The sequence below is a fragment of the Loxodonta africana genome, chromosome 4 (assembly GCF_030014295.1).
Source record: "Loxodonta africana isolate mLoxAfr1 chromosome 4, mLoxAfr1.hap2, whole genome shotgun sequence".
NCBI classification, from domain to species: Eukaryota; Metazoa; Chordata; class Mammalia; order Proboscidea; family Elephantidae; genus Loxodonta; species Loxodonta africana.
In genome coordinates, this window is record NC_087345.1 from 8,543,921 (window position 1) to 8,561,355 (window position 17,435).

The 17,435-nt window shown below is 48.3% G+C and overlaps 1 protein-coding gene across 3 annotated transcripts in view; it reads right to left on the bottom strand.

Annotated features, from left to right (window-relative positions):
• PARVB (parvin beta) overlaps window positions 1–17,435 on the bottom strand; it is a 164,779-nt gene that overhangs the window by 106,085 nt on the left and 41,259 nt on the right. The window contains exon 1 of one of the 3 annotated variants that reach the window (XM_064283398.1): window positions 8,615–8,639. The exons of 1 other annotated variant lie outside the window; for it this stretch is intronic. In XM_064283398.1, coding sequence (XP_064139468.1) covers window positions 8,615–8,624 — 10 coding nt within the window. In that variant the 5' untranslated portion in view covers window positions 8,625–8,639. Of the gene's footprint in view, window positions 1–924; window positions 1,054–8,614; window positions 8,640–17,435 lie in introns of those variants that run through there. One more of the 3 variants, XM_064283399.1, reaches the window with a different exon arrangement.

Consider the following 17,435-nt stretch of genomic DNA (forward strand, 5'->3'; position numbering starts at 1 on the left):
CACCAGGCAGAACCCCCCGCCCCGTCAACGTGTGCGTTCTTTACTCCACCAAGGAAGGGAAGGTGCGTTGGTGGGGGGCTTCCTGGCACTAGGAACCAGAGAGCCTGTGAATAACCACCATCTTGCCGGATCTCCAGCAGCTTCTGGGAGACAGCCTTGGAGCAGAGGTTAAGAGCACAAACTGGGGAGCCAGGCTGCTGTTCCCATTCGCTATGTGACCTTGTGCAGGTTACTTGACCTCTCTGGGCTCCAGTGTCCTCAACTCTAAAATAAAGTTATGAGGACTGCATGGGGCACAGCACAGGGAGAGGCTGGAACAGTGCCCAGGACTGTATCGAGCTGTATGGAGAGATATGTCAACCGTCAAAATCAGAGCTAATAATGGCAGAGCTGGGCTCACCCCAGGCCTGCCCAGTGCAAAGTTCCTTCTGCTGTCTGCTGTTCCCCAAAGAAAGAGAGAACAAATCTCTTACCCAGTGGTGACTGCAGAAAAGCCAGGCCCCGGCCAAGAACACTCCAGTTCAAAGGGCCAGACGGAACCCAAAGATCATAAAAGAGAAATCCAACGTATCTGATACCTCCCCCCACAAAAAAATCTTAATTGAACGTGTCCCTGAAAGTTCCAACACACCATTCTTCTGGCCCCAAGACACACATGACCCATCAAGGGGCCCAACACACTTTGTTCCAAAAGCTGGACCCCAAGTCCATGTGGGGCACAGCAGGCAGGATAGCAAAGGACGCTCGGTCACCCACTGTTCTAACATCAATGTGCCCCCACCATCCTGAGAAAGCCGAACAGCCACCCCGTGACCCCTTCCGTGTGAAAACAACACCGCTGATAAAAAGCAGAAAGGAACGCAGGGCTGGCCTCGGGTTGACGTCTGCTAAAAATGGGAAGGAAGAAAGTACCAGACAACTCACTGGTCACGAGGGTGGCGGCTGGAGGGGCTTTAGAAACAGGCTGGAGGGGCTTTAGAAACACTCCACGCTATTCCGAAGACGCGTGTGTGGCCGCCGGCACTCGGCAGAGGAGGACACACAGAACGTTCACGTACAGTCACAGGCCGGGCTGCCACCATGACTTGCAATTTGAAGAACAGTCCCCTTTAGGGGACACTGAGGAGGCCACAGAGGGTCAGGCTACCGGAGGACCAGGCTGTCTTTACATGATAGAACAATGCTAACCACAAAATATTATTTCTAGCTTCACTACCAACGGCTTCCTGGTCAACACAAGCAGCTGCCCAGGAAAGCAAACCCACCACACACACAGAAGGAAGGAAGGCTACTTATAAACCCAGAAGAGAAGGCAGGAACGCAAACAGCAACTTATACACCGATGTCCACTGCAGCACTTTTCACAACGCCCAAAGGGTGGAAACAACCACAATGTCCATCAATGGATGAATGGATACACAAAACATGGTACCGACACAGTGCAGTACTAAAGCCCATTGCCCTGTGAGTCGATTCTGACTCACAGCGACCCTACAGGACAGAGCAGAACTGCCCCACAGGGTTTCCAAGGCTGTAATCTTTAGGGAAGCAGACGGCCACATCTTTCTCCCAAGAGCAGCTGGTGGATTCGACTTTCGACCTTTAAGTTAGCAGCCGAGAGCACACCCACTGCACCACCAGGGCTCCTTAATGGAATACTACTCAGCCATAAGGAGAAGTGAAGCCCTGATGCAGGCCACAACATAAATGAATCTTGAAAACATCAGGCTGAACAAAATCCGTCAGTCACAAAAGGACAAGTACTATATAATCTCACTTATATGCAATAATAAGCAAATATATAGAAACCAGCGATTACTAGGGGGAAGGGGGAATTGGTGCTTGGGGGCACTGAGGTTATGTTAACGGCGGTGAGTGATTTGGAAAATGATAGCGAGAACGGTCACGCAATCTGAATACTGTCATCCACGTCACCGAGTGACAGTGTAGAAATTGAGATGGTGTTTGTGTTACATATATTTTCAACTCATTAAAATATGCATACCGGCAGCCCCTGACTTCCGATGGGGCTCTGTCATAAGTCTGTTCTGACGTGAGTTGAATACCTCTTTTTGTTTGTTTTCATTACTATCGTCTTTTGTTATCAGCATCTTTATAAATCTGATCTTTATTTGTCTTTGAACATCTGTGAGTGAACAGCTGAGAATGATAACATCAGTGATTTACGTGCCGCAAAACTGTATGTAGTCCATGTTACTAACAAAACCAAACCAAAGCCAAACCCAGTGCCGTCGAGTCAATCCGACTCACAGCGACCCTATACGACACAGTAGAACTGCCCCATAGAGTTTCCAAGGAGCGCCTGGCAGATTCAAACTGCTGACCCTTTGGTTAGCAGCCGTAACACTTAACCACTACACCACCAGGGTTTGCTACCCACAATAAGATGTACAAAAAAAAAAAAAGGCAGTCGTAAGTGCAGCTCGTCATAACTCAAATATGTCGTAAGTCGGGGACTACCTGTATTTAAAAAAAAAGGAAGTCGGAAGGAAGGGGGCATCCGTTCCTTGAGATAACTTAAGACTCTCTTAAGGAGTCCTGGTGGAGTAAAAGTTAAGTGCTCAGCTGCTAACCAAAAGGCTGGTGGTTCAAATCCACCCTGCAGCTCCTCGGGAGAAAGACCTGACGATCAGCTCCTGTAAAGGTTATAGCCTAGGAAGCCCTATGCGGCAGTTCTACTCTGTCACATGGGGTCGCTATGAGTCAGAACTGGCTCGACGGCACCTAACAACAAGAAGCCACTCTTGGTTCAGGTGAAAATGGAACGACCTAGAGCCTCCGATCTGCGTCTGGGCCAGGAGACGTGGCTCCAGAAGGGGGTGAGTTAGGAGGGGTCTGTTCTCCATCCAGGCTTGGATGGGATGTGACGGTGACCACAGGCATGGTTCCACCCTCCACTGCGTTGCCTGGCTGAGGATGTGTCAGGAGAAGCAAACGCTAACACGCCGAACACTTGTCACCCCGTTTCCAGGACAACCGAAATCAAATACCAGAAACAGAAAGCCTCAGCAAAAGCTGAGAGGAGGTTGGCAGATGAGCTTGCAGTGATCACTGGGTTGAAGAGACCATGGAAGGTTCTAGAAGAGGAGAGGTGTCATGAATTAGAACTACGCCCACCTTTGCCTACAGCTTTTCCCCCTTTTTAGGCCACTGGGTGACAATGTCTGGTTTTTGGTCCAGGCCCAGTCGCCCCACTGCTGTGTGACTGAGGGACCACCTGTCTGTCCATCCATCCTCATCTGTAAAACTGGGGTAATAACAGTACCATCCTGGCAGGGCTGTCATGGGGATAAAATGAGTTTTTACAAAGCCTGTCTTAGCTTGCCAGGACCACCGTCACAAAAACACCACTAGTGGATGGCTTTTAAAACAGAAATGTATCATCTCACAGTTTGGGAGGCTAAAAGTGGGATCAGGACATGGGCTCCGGGAGAGGGTCCCTCCTTGTGGGTAGTCCCAGCGCTCTTTGGCGTTCTTTGGCTTGTAGCCGGTTCCTTGCATGGTCTCTTCCTCTGTGTGTGGGTCTCACCTTATCTGCGCTCCCTTTTTGTATAAGACAGGAATTAGGTTTAGGGTTTGCCCTACTGCCATACGGCCCCATTAACATAACAAAAGAACCCCCCTCTTTCTAAACAGGGCCATCTTCACAGGTACAGGGGTTAGGACTTCAGCATATCTTTTGGAGGAACACAATTCAATCTGTAAGAATGTCTGACACCCAGGAAGCTCTACTAGTTGTTTTTTATAACAATTATTACCAATACCCGGCTCCCAGTAAGGGGACCTGGTGGCACCACAGTTAAGCACTCGGCTGCTAAGCAAAAGGCTGGCAGTTCAAACCCACTCTGTGGCTCCGAGGGAAAAAGACCTGGCAGCCTGCTCCCGTAAAGATTACAGCCAAGAAAACCCCATGGGGCAGTTCTACTCTGTCTCACGGGGTCGCTATGAGTCGGAATCAACTTGACGTCACCCAACAACAACAGAAGCTCCCAGTGGATCCTTCCCTGAGGTCGACATCTTGCTGGATTAGCCCACCAGTCCCAGGTTTGTTCAAGCAAGCCCGAAAGCCACCAGCGCCCAAACTGGCCCTCCCACTGACAGGGTGTGTGAGGAGGGGGCTTTGCGGCAGACATGGGGCACACTGGCCTACTCCCAGAGCCCCACCCAGCTCAGGCAGGAAGGACAATCCAGGGCAGCAGCAGCATGGGGTCCCACCTTCCAGTCACCACTTCCCCCCACACTCCACTCCCAGCTAAAAAAAACAAACCCGTTGCCGTTGAGTTGATTCTGACTCATAGCGACCCTAGAGGACAGAGTAGAACAGCTCTCATAGAGACCCTGTACGACAGAGTAGAACTGCTCCAAAGGGTTTTCAAGGAGCACCTGGTGGATTCGAACTGCTGACCTCTTGGTTAGCAGCCAAACTCTTAACCACTACACCATCAGGGTTTCCCCACTTCCCACTAGGTGGGTACAAACCCAGGGTCATGCCAGAAGGCAGGACCACGGTCCACACAGAGGGAGCCTGGGGGCCGCACAGCGCCCGGTGCCTCCCCACAAGGACAGCGGGGTGAGAGGGGTCTTCCCAGTCCCAGGAGCAGAGGCACCTCTGCAGCCACCACGTCGGTCAAGCAGATGCTGGGGCCAGCGTCCTGCACCTTGGGGACAAACACAACAGGATGCTTCCAGAGGGTTGGTCACAAATGGAAACGGTGCAGGGTTTTCAAAAGGAAAACCTCCACGTGCTTAAACAACCCTAAAAGAATGTGGGGCCCTGAGGCTGAACCGGAAAGAGCCAAACCAAGCCCGATTCTGACTCAAGATGACCCCATGTGTTACAAAGCAGAACTGCTCCACAGGGTTTTCCTGGCTGTCATCTTTATGGGGAAGCCCTGGTGGTGTAGCGGTGAAGTGCCATGACTGTTAACCAAGAGGTCGGCAGTCTGAATCTGCCAGGCGCTCCTTGGAAACTCTATGGGGCAGTTCTACTCTGTCCTGTAGGGTTGCTACAAGTCACAATCGACTCAAAGGCAGTGGGTTTTTTTGGTAATCTATATGGAAACAGGTCACCAGGCCTTTCTTCCGTGGCACCGCTGTGTGGGTTGGAACCGCCAACCTTTAGGTTAGTAGCTGAGTGCAGGTGCCACCCAAGGACCGCTCTAACAGCATCCAGCATTTTATTGGTTCACTATGCACTTACTGAGTGTCACTTACCTGCCAGGCACCGGGGAGTCCACGACTATGCCCAAGGTCCAGCCCCTTAAGCGCACTTTTTTAGAATTAATCGCCATTTACAAGGGACTGCGCGTCCACGAGGAGCCCTGGTGGTGCAGTGGTTAAGCACTCAGCTGCTAACCAAAAGGTCAGCGGTGTGAACCCAGCAGCTGCTGCGCTGGAGAAAGATACGGCAGTCTGCTTCCATGAAGACTGCAGCCTCGGAAACCCTACGGAGCAGCTCTGCTCTGTCCTGTAGGGTCACTATAAGGCGGAGTCGATGCAACAGCAAAGGGTTTGGGCTCTTTTGCACATCCACTACATACGATCCTCGTGGGTGAGGCCATGCCATGGTGGCAGCTCACCAGACTGCTCAAGGTCACGCACAGAATGGCTGCAGACCTTAGACCTAACGCCTTTGCTTTCGCCCCAGGTCACATACCAGTGCTCGTCAGGACCCCAACCCAGATGTTTGCTGTGCACCCCCTGTGTGCCCAGTGCCACCCAGGCTGGGGTCCAGAGGCGAACAAGACAAGGCCCTGCCTTCAAGGCGCTTGTATCAAAGTGGGAGAAAAGTCAAGAAGTACGCGTTATGGACTGAACGCAGCACTCATCTGTCAGTTTGTCGTGCTGCCGTGGCTTGTGTGTTGCTGTGACACTGGAAGCTTTGCCACTGGTATTTCAAATACCAGCAGGGTCACCCACGGTGGATAGGTTTCAGTGCAGCGTCCAGACTAAGACTAGGAAGAAAGGCCTGGCAATCTGTTTCCAAAAATTAGCCAATGAAAACCTCAGAGTCACAACAGAATATTCGTCTGATATAAAGAAAAAAGAAAAAAAAATTTTTTTCTTTATAGTGCTGGAGAGGCCCTGGTGGCACAATGGCTAAGCGCTTGGCTGCTAACCAAAAGGTCGACAGTTCATATCCACCAGCCGCTCCCTGGAAACCCTAAGGCGCAGGTCTACTCTGTCCTACAGGGTCGCTATGAGTCGGAATTGACTCGATGGCAACCGGTAAGGGTTTATAGTGCTGCAAGATGAGCCCCTAGGTTGGAAGGCACCACAAAACAGCTGCAACGATAGACTCAAACATGCCAACGGCCATGACGATAGTGCAGAATCCAGTCATGTTTCACTCTGTGATACATAGGGTCGCCATGAGTCAGCGCCAACTTGATGGTGACCAGCAATAACAACATGGATTGAATTATGCCCTCCAAAAAGATCGAGTGGAAGCCCTAAACCCCAGCCCTCCCCACCTGTGACCTGGTTTGGAAATAAGTAGAGTCTTTGAAGATGTTATCAGTTAAGTGAGCCTTACTGGAGTAGGGTGGGTCCTGATCCAATCTGAAAAGAGACACTGAGACAGAAACACAGAGGGAAGACATCTGTGTAGCTGAGATAGCCTGGGGCCCCCAGAAGCTGGGAGAGACAAGGAAGGGTCTTTCCCTAGAGCCTTCAGAGAGAGCTTGGCCCTGTGGACACCCTGCACTCAGACTTCCAGCCTCCAGAACTGTGTCAACACACTTCTATTGTTTTAAGCCACCGAGTTTGGTACTTTGCTACAGCAGCTAGGAAGCTAATATAATATGTAAATATGTAATTGCAAAACTTGACACTGTGCTATGAAGATAATGTCAGAGGATGGAGGGGGTGCCAGGAGCACCACGTTAGCAAGAAATTAACTAGACAAGCATTCGGCTGCTAATCAAAAGGTCAGCAGTTCGAATCCACCAGCATTCCTTGGAAACTCTGGGGCAGTTCCACTCTGCCCTATAGGGTCACTATGAGTTGGAATCAACTAGACAGAATTTTTTTTTTTTTTTCCTTAAAGCCTAAAGACCAGTCTCTGGAGAAGGACATCATGCTTGGTAGAGAGTCAGAAAAAAAAAAAAAAAGGGAGACCCTCAACCAGATGGATTGACACAGTGGCTGCAGCAGTGGGCTCAAGCATAACGACTGGGAGGATGGCCCAGGGCCAGGCACTGTTTTGTTCTGTTGTGCACAGGGTCTCTGTAAGCTGGAATTGACTTGAGGGCACCTAACTAACTAAAGCCCTAATGGCACAGTGGTTAAGCACTCAAAGCAGTATTTAAGCACTCAGCTGCTAACTAAAAGTCAGCAGTTCAAATCCACCAGGCACTGCTCGGGGAGGAAGATGGAGCAGTCTGCTTCTGTAAACATTACAGCCTTGGAAGTACCTCTGCTCTGTCCTCTAGGGTCGCTATGAGTCGGAATTTGCAGTGGGTAAAGGGAATGTCAGTTAACCATCTCTTGCTGGCAGCTCAGGTTACATCAGGTTCCCTGTAACCTACTGCAAAGACAGACAAGTAGGAATCCCACTCTTCTACTAAGATGTTCTTGTCTGGGCTCTAAGGGGCTGACAGGAATGAGGCACTTTGACACTCCCTCTTCTTTTTGAGTCAGTCTCGGGTCTTTTACTGAGGATCATAAAAATACTAAGTTCTAAAAAACAAAGCATCAAGTTGAAGCGCAAAACATTTCTGGAGGAGGCTAACTTGGATAGTGGCTTTGCTATCTCCCCATTGCCACCAGCCTGGCATACAGTAGGCACTCAATAAATGTTTGCTGTGTCACTGTTTTTATTTCTTTTTAGCAGTTTTTAAGAAAGATCAACAAGATATGTGCTTCCTTTAAAAAAAAAAAAGGAGGGGGGGTAATGAAACACAATCTTCCCAAGAGAGCCTTCTCCTTCTGAAGAGCCCCCACGTGAGCGCAGCCCACAGCATCACCCACCAGGAGCAGCGTGTAGTGCGAGGTACAGACCCGTCCTCAACTCGTTGGTGTGCCACCACTTCACCTTCAGAAGCCAAACGCGTGCTTTCTGGAGAGAAAGCAGATGGGCAAGGGTTTCCCACAAAACACCAAAATTAGTCCGTGCGTACCTGGAGCCCAAACAGGGAGAACGACCCCAGGTTCCAGAGACTCAGTTAGGATGAGGCTTCAGACAGGTTTCTCAGAGGCCCCTCCTCGTGGGCACTCTGGAAAAGCCAGGATCAACGCGCACCAGCTCTGAGAAAGACCTGAGATGGCAGAGCCCAGGGCCTCTCCCAGCGCCCCGGCGGTAAAAGCCCAGTAAATGCCACTCTCCCTTCTCCCGAGAGCCAGCCTGTTCCCCAGTCAGCTCTTAGAGCGAATCAAATCCATGACAGCCAACGAGAAGCACAGCTGGCCGAGGCCCCTCCAGCTCTGAGCGCCTGCTCCCGGGATAGCTGGGGTAACGTTTCCTAGCCAGCACATCTCAAAGCCAGGGCCTCTCCCAGCCCTCCGGCTGCGGCCCCACCCTCCTCATTCATGCCTGTACACCCCCTCGGGTGGCCCAGTCCTCAGCGTTGTCAGGGAGTCAACTCCAACTCACGCAGCCCCATGTGTGCTCCGTAGAATTTTCAATGCCTGATTTTTCAGAAGTAGATTGCCAGGCCTTTCTTCTGAGGCATCTCTGGATGTACTTGAACTGCCAACCTTTCAGTTAACACGCATGCACCGCCCAGGGATTCCTCCATAGCTTTCGACTGCTCTTTCATGCTCACCCCAGTCTCCAGGAAACTCAGCAGGACCGTCCAACAAATTCAATTCCACAAACACTTCCTATGCTTTCTAATTTGGCTTCCTTGTGCCCTTCCACACTTCCTCCATCTGGGCACAGCCTGTCCCACGTCATGCATCACATGGTCCTCTCCTAAAACAAGTCGGGGGTAAAAGGGGCCAAAGGAAAACCACGGCGTGGAGAAATGACGCACTCCCACATAAACACTGCTTATAAAGTTGTTACAGAAGTTAGAAGGTCATGTGCTGGCACAACGTGAACCTAGCAATAACAAAGGTCTAGCTCCACACCCAGAGCTGTGGTTTTGGTGGGAAGGAAGCTTTGCCAATGTGGCCAGGATCACAGGTAAGATCCCATCCCCATGAAAGCCAGGTGGCTCTACAAAGAGAAGTATTCCATTCTCCAATCCCCACATCTCCCCAATACCAGCCCTCTGCTCTCCCATGGCAGGTGTCTTAGCTACCTAGTGCTGCTGTAACAGAAATACCACAAGTGGAAGGCTTCAACAAACAGAAGTTTATTCTCTCATAGTCTAGGAGGCTACGAGTCCAAATGCAGGATGTCCGCTTCAGGGGAAGGGTTTCTCTGTCAGCTCTGGAGGAAGGTCCTTGTCATCAATCTTCCCTGGTCAAGGAGCTTCTCAGCACAGGGACCCCATGTCCAAAGGACATGCTATTCTCCTGGCTCTTGTTTCTTGGTGGTATGAGGTCTCCCTGTCTCTCTGTTCACTTCTCTCTTTCATCTATCAAAAGAGATTGCCTTAAACTGGAGGTTAATCTTGTAGATTGAGTTTACGTAACTGCCACTAATCCCATCTCATCAACATCGTAGAGGTAGGATTTACAACACACAGGGAAATCACTTCAGATGACAGTATGGCGGACAATCATACAATACTGGGAATCATGACCTAGCCAAGTTGACACATATTTGGGGGGAACTCAATTCAATCCATGACAGCAGACACAAGAATGCCCATCCAACCACACAAACCTAGAAGGAAACCCTCCCAGGCCCTGTCTTACCAAAGATGGCACCAGGCCACTGGGAAACCAGCACTGGTCCACTGGACACCCCAGCCTGAGACCAGGAAGGAGAAGAAGGGCTGGGAATTGATACAGAACGTGGAGCCAGAGAGGAATCTGGGACCTGGAGCTGGCTTGGTCAAGGACAGCTTGTCATATGACATTGAGGAAGCCACCTTCCAACTCATCTATACGAGGGGCTGCTGTACTTGACTGCTGGATTCCCATGGGCAGGCACCATGCCCTTTCTGGGTAGGTCTCCCCAGCACTGAGCAGGCCACGGATGAGCGAATGAACAAAAGTCTAGCTGTGAAGAGGACGCTGGACCTGGGCCTCAGCATCCTCCACAAAGCCTCCTCCCACCCTGTCTTAGTCATCTAGTGCTGCTCTAAGAGAAATACCACAAGTGGATGGCTTCAACAAACAAGTTTATTCTCTCACAGTCTAGTAGGCTACAAGTTCAAATTCAGAGCATCAGCTCCAGGCGAAGGCTTTCTCTGTAGTCTCTGGAAGAATGTCCTTGTCATCAATCTTCCCCTGGACTAGGAGCTTCTCCATGCAGGAACCCCAGGTCCAAAGGACACACTCTGCTCCCAGTGTTTCTTTCTTGGTGGTATGAAGACCCCCTCTCTCTGCTTGCTTCCCTTTCCTTTTATCTCTTGTAAGATAAAATGTGGTGCAGACCATGCCCCAGGGAAACTCCCTTTACATTGGATCAGGGATATGACCTTAGTAAGGGTGTTATGATCCCACCCTAATCCTCTTTAACATAAAATCACAATCACGAAATGGAGGAAAACCACACAACACAAGGAATCATGGCCCAACCAAATGGATACACACATTTTGGGGGGACATAATTCAATCCATGACACACCCCAACTGTTACGAATTAAGCTATGTCCCCTTAAATATGTGTTTGGAATCCTGGTTAAGAGCTATGGCTGCTAACCAAGAGGTTGGCAGTTCAAACCCACCAGGCGCTCCTTGGAAACCCTATGGGGCAGTTCTACTCTGTCCTGTAGATCGTTATGAGTCGGAATCGACACGATGGTGATGGGTTTGGTTTTTTGGTTTTTATACCTGTGGATGTGATCCTATTTGGAAATAGGGCTTTCTTTGTTATGTTAATTAGATCACACCCAAATAGGGTGTGTCCTAAACCTAATCATTTTTGAGTTATCAGAAAAGCAGGTTAGGTACAGACGTGCAGACACAGAAGGGCGGGGGGTGGTGTTGGTAAAGCCTGGGGCTGCCAACAAGGAAGCAATCAAGCCCTCCAAGACCCTGGCTTGGACCTATAGCCTCCTGAGCTGTGAGACAGCAAGCGTCTGTTCTATAAGGCCACTCACTTGTGCTGTCTGCCTTACAGCAGCACTCAGAGACTAACGTCCACACACACCCACGGGCAGTAGCCTGAGCCTCACTGCCCTCCCCAAAGCCTCCTCCCACCCCGACTAACACAGTGCCATCCCTGTCTGTCCCTCGTCTCCCACCCTCTCAGGGCAGGGCATGTCAAATCCACCTCTGCCCCCCAGTGCCCAGCAACCCATTGACACAAATACCTGTCAAACGAACAACCTAAGAAGGAAAGAGCTGTATCTAGCGCCCCCTTCTGGCCGCTCTACATCTCTTCCCACCCTCTTCTGTTTCTCTTTTTTTAATTTTATTATTACAAAAAAATATATAATAATAATATAACCAACCCAAACCCACTGCTGTCAAGTCCATTTGGACTCGTAGTAACCCTACGGGGCAGAGTAGAACTGCCCCGTAGGGTTTCCAAGGCTGTAATCTTTATGGAAGCAGACTGCCACGTCTTTCTCCTGCCGACTTTTCAGTTTGCAGCTAAACTTAACCACTGCGTGCCATCAGGGCTCTTTAATAATAATACATAACACAACATTTAAATATATGTTTCCTTTCTTTGAAGAACTGCTCCCCGCCCTGAAAAAAAATACCAAACCAGTTGCTGGGGAGTTGATTCTGACTCATGGTGACCCCATGTGCGTCCGAGTAGAACTGCCCTCTGTGGGGTTTTCAGTAACTGATTTTTTGGAGGCAGAATCACCAGGCCTGTCTTACAAGGTGCCTCTGTGTAAACTCGAACCACCAACCTTTTGATTAGCAGCCAAGTATGTTAACCATTTGTACGGCCCAGAGAACCTTCCATGGAGTATAACTTGTGCTAAACTGTCATTTCCTCACAACCAGACCCAAACACCAAACTCCAGGATCCCCAAAGCTCCCAGCTTCAACTACTTCTCTCACCACTGGTTTCATTAACTAGCAGCTCAGCCCAGGTTTCTCCTGGTCACGCCTTTAAAAGTTCCCTGTGAAAACAGTTCCTCTTGCCCCAGGTATTGTGACCAAAGCTGCCCCCACAACAATCAGCCACTAAATTCTTGTGCAAGAAGCCACCTGTCTTAGTCATCTATGCTGTAACAGAAATACCACAAGTGGATGGCTTTAACAAAAAGAAATTTATTCCCTCATAGTTTGGGAGGCTAGAAGTCCAAATTCAGGGCACCAGCTCCAGAGCAAGGCTTTCTCTCTCTGTCGGCTCTGGGGGAAGGTCCTTGCATCAATCTTCCCCCGGTCTAGGAGCTTCTCAGTGCAGGGACCTCAGGTCCAAAGAATGTACTCCCCTCCTGGTTCTTCACTCTCGGTGACATGAGGTCCCCCTATCTCTATGCTCACTTCTCTCTTTTGTATCTCAAAAGAGATTGATTCAAGATACAACCCAATCTTACAGATGGACTCCTGCCTCATTAACATAACTGCCTCTGATCCCACCTCATTAACATCACAGAGACAGAATTTACAACACACAGGAAAATCACATGAGATGACAAAATGGCGGACAATCACACAATGCTGGGAATCATGGCCTAGCCAAACGGACACAAGTTTTGGGGGGACACAGTTCAATCCACGACACCACCTTACATTTCTGCGTGTCCTTTCTACTTTCTCAGAGCACAAGCAAGGCCGTTTCCTTGGACGACAAGCAGAAAACACGTCCCTGCGGAAGGAAACGCGACCTGGGTGCCTCACAGCCACCCCTCCATTATGCTAAGCAAGCGTACCGCAAGGAGAATGACAAGTCCTATTTAAAAACGAGTGACAGCAATCTTTGCATGTGTTTCATAACACATCTTCTCTACCTGTCAAACAAGCTAAGTGAGACTCCTTACAGGAAAGGGTGTACCACATCTTTTTGTCTTAATACAATCGACACCAAGAACGTGATACCAGAATCTATGTCCGACGCCCACGTTTTGTGACACTGGGTATCACATCTCTTCTCTCTTCCTCTCAGGACAAACTGGGATACTACACCAGCTCATTAAATTTCCCAAGACTGGCACAGTGAGTGGCATTTATCCTAAAAGGGTATATGTCAGAAAAATCGCTGTTTACTCTGTGGCTGCAAAACCGTGCAGAATGAAAGGATAACGCTGAAGTAAAGCTAAAAGGACTTTTCCATCTGTAAGTGGTGGGCGCCGTGCAAACACAAGCTTCACAGCTCTTTTCAAATGAAAAGGGGCGGACCAATCCCCCTTCTCCTTTCAAACCAAGAACCATCTTCATAACAAAGCTTTGAATGTGCAGAATCCGGATAAAATACAATCAACTATGTGTTTACAATTCATCCCCCATCACTTCCTCTTCTATGAAAATTATTATTAGGTGCCCTCGAGTCGGTTCCAATTCACAGCAACCTTCGGTACAACAGAATGGAACGTTGCCCAGTCCCGCACCGATCTCACAACAGTAGCCATGTTTGAGCCCATTGTTGCAGCCACTGTGTCAATCCATCTGCTGAGGGTCTTCCTCTTTTTCGATGACCCTCCCTCTACCAAGCATGATGTCCTTCTCCAGGGACTGGTCCCTCCTGATAACATGTCCAAAGTACGTGAGATGAAATCTTGCCATTCTGGCTGCTAAGGAGCATTCTGGCTGTACTTCTTCCAAGATGGATTTGTTCGTTCTTCTGGCAGTCCATGGGATATTCAATAGTCTTCACCAACACCACGCTTTGAATGCACCAATTCTTTCATTGTCCAGCTTTCGCATGCATATGAGTTGATTGAAAAGACCATGGCTTCAGTCAGGGACACCTTAGTCATCAAAGTGACACCTTTGCTTTTTCTCCATTTTTCCTGAAGACAGTAAGGATAATAATGACAATAATAACCAGTGGGCTTCAGGTACTTTCAAAGTGCCGGGTACTGTGCTCACTAAGCACTTTTTGTGTATTATCTCATTTATTACTTTCAAGAGCTCAGAAAAGTCAGTGATTTCATTTTTTCCAATGGACTCGGGGGTGGGAGGAGGGGGAAGTGAGGCTCAAGGAGGATATGTCCTTTGCCCAGGTTACACCCCAGGTAGGTGGCCAAGCAGGACAAAGAAGCCAAGTCAGGTGGTTCTCAGCCAAGATGCCTCTCCACAAGCCCAGGCTCCTAGCAAAGCACCTGTCATAGTCCCACGTTCCCACCTGTTATGGATTGAATTGTGTTACCCAAAACACCTGTTGGAATCCTAACCACTGTACCCGTGGGTGTAATCCCATTTGGGTATAAGGTTTTCTTTGCTATGTTAATGAGACCAAGTTAGTGTAGGATGTGTCTTAAGCCAATCACTTCTGAGATGTAAAAAGGTAAATCAGGCACAGAAACAAGGAAACACAGGTGGGGGAAGATAGATTCACGCCACATGAGATCTCCAAGGAGCAAGGGGACAGAAGCTGAAAAGACACAAGGGCCTACCCCCAGAGTCAACAGAGAGAGTGAGAGCCTTCTCCTAGAGCCAGCACCCTGGATTTCAACTTCTAGCTTCCTAAATTGTGAGAAAACAAATTTGTTTGTTAAAGCCATCCACTTGTGGCATTTCTGCACTAGACAACTACGACACCACCATCGGCCCATCTCTAACCCAATTCCCCCCATGCCACGAGCATGACCCCTGTAAGACGTAGCTCTGACCCCATTGTTCCTCTGCTTGAAACCCTGCAGTGCTTCCTAGAGTCTTGAGCCTATAAGGTCGGGATCCAAGCCTCACCCTCTCTTCAGTCACTCCATCCTCTCACCTTCCCAAGCAGTCTTCTGGGGCTTGCTTGCCCCCCACAGTCCTCACAGGTGCCAAGGGCTGAGACACACGACCCAGCCTCACACCAGGCACATTGCTCATCGTAAACCACAAAGTGGGTACTCTGGAAAATGGAATGTGTGGCTAATCACCTCCACGAACATCTGCCTCCTTTGCCATGAGACCAGAAGAACTGGTTGGTTCCCAGCTACGATTACTTAACGTTTTGAACAAAAATTCTATAGAAGAATCCTGATCAAAAGGAGGAATATGTAGAAGAGAATTTAAGATTCTTATGGAATCCAGACTTTCTGGAGCCATGGAGGCTGGACGAACCACTGAAACTATTGCCCTGAGGTGATCTTTGTATCTTAAACCAAAAATATCTCCGAAACTCTTCTTAACGGTAGTTTAGCTTATCTAGTAAGATAATTTCTGTCTTGAGTTTTGTGCTCTTTTAAAAAACCATATGGGATCAAATTGACAATAGCAACTTGAAAGACCAGACAGGAAACTTAGGGGGTAGTGAATTTATACTAATAGAGAAGGAAAAATTCAGAAAAAGAGGGTGTCATGGACTGAATTGTGTCCCCCAAAAATATCTGTCAACTTGACTAGGTCATGATTTCCTTGTATGACTGTATGATCGTCTAGCATTTTATCTTCTGATGGGATTTCCCTATGTGTTGTAAATCCTATCACTATGATGCAATAAGATGGATTGGTGGCAATTACACTGACGACGTCTACAAGATTAGATAGTGTCTTAAGCCAATCTCTTTTGAGACGTAGAAGAGAGAGGCAAGCAGAGAGACATGGGAACCTCATACCACCAAAAAGCAGTGCTGGGAGCAGAGCATGTTCTTTGGACCTGAGGTTCCTGTGCTGAGATGCTCCCAGACCAAGGGAAGGCTGATGACAAGGACCTTCCTCTAGAGCCGACAGAAGAGAAAGCCTTCCCCTGGAGTTGGGGTCTGAATTCGGATTTCTAGCCTACTGGACTACGAGAGAATAAACTTCTCTTTGTAAAAGCCATCCACTTGTCGTACTTCTGTTATAGCAGCGCTAGATGACCAAGACAGAGGGTGAGAATGGCTGTACAACTTAAAGAATGTAATCAATGTCACTGGATTATAAATGTAGAAATTGTTGAACTGGTGTATGTTCTGCTGTGTATATGCCCACTCCTCACTTATCAGCTATCTCATTATCCAACATGTTGAATTTATGAGAATAGCCAAAAATCTACTATAGACTATTTTGCCATAAATAACGTATGACAGTAATGAACACTGAGGTGCGAGGTTAGAGTAACACTGGTTATGATGGTTAAACCTATGTGCCAACTTGACTGAGCCATGATTCTCAGTGGTTTGGTGGTTGTTTAATGATGTAGTCATCTTCCATTTTGTGATCTGATGTGGTCATCCTCCGTTTTTGCATAATGCCAATTTTCATAGAATGACCTGGTCTTTGGAACCCAACCTTATTGGTAAGTAAGGCGTGGATGTATTCTCAACAACAACAACAACAACAAAAATTTTTTTTTTTTTTTAAAGTGGGCACTCTGTTTTACCCATTGGTCTCCTGAGCTTGGTTAAGGCTGTCCCACTCTCAAAACATGTCAGCTCATAGTATGACAAGTCCAAGCTTCTGGGCCTAAGGGCTACAGAACAGCCTGGACCGAGGTCACAAGCACCACCGTCGGACAGCTGGCGGGAGACAGGCACTGCTTTTGGCTGAAATCCAGCAGAAGCCTCTTCTCCTGTTGTGAATTTTTACAGGCACATGGATTATTTTTAGCAGGCTTTATTCCTTTACAGTCACTTCATTAGTTTTAGAACAAAATAATCACATTACGTATGACGTGACTGGCTCATAAAATTATCGTTCATTCTAACAAATATTTATTGAGCATGCCACTGTGTACTCTATCATGCTCGGTCCATTACATTTTAAAAAAAAATAATTGACTTAACTAATGATCACAAATCTCCTAATTTAATTTACTTTTAAGTGTGTTTAATTTTCCCACAAATAGAGCTCGAAAAAAAACTCCAAACCTGTTGCCGCTGAGTCAATTCCAACTCATAGGAACCCTGTGAGACATAGCAGAACTGCCCCATAGGGTTTCTAAGGCTGTAATCTTTACAGAAGCAGGCTGCCACATCTTTCTCCCTCAGAGCTGCTGGTGGGTTCGAATCCCTGACCTATTGGTTAGCAGTCAAGCACTTAAGCACTGAGTTATCAGGGCTCTTTACAAATGGAGCTACGAGCTTCCAAACCTCACATTTTTGCCAGGTTAAGCAAAGCACCACAGATATGAGAATAAGGGAAACTATCAGCATCAGTGCCCAACACACAGGACACTATGCCCCGTTCTCACCCAAAGTGCCCATCCTCCACTCTATTACTCATGCAGGGAGTCACTTTAAAAGACATGGGTAGCAATCAACAGAACACTTTAAATGGACGTCTCTCTGAGAACATTCTAGAAACTATAACATGTCAAACAA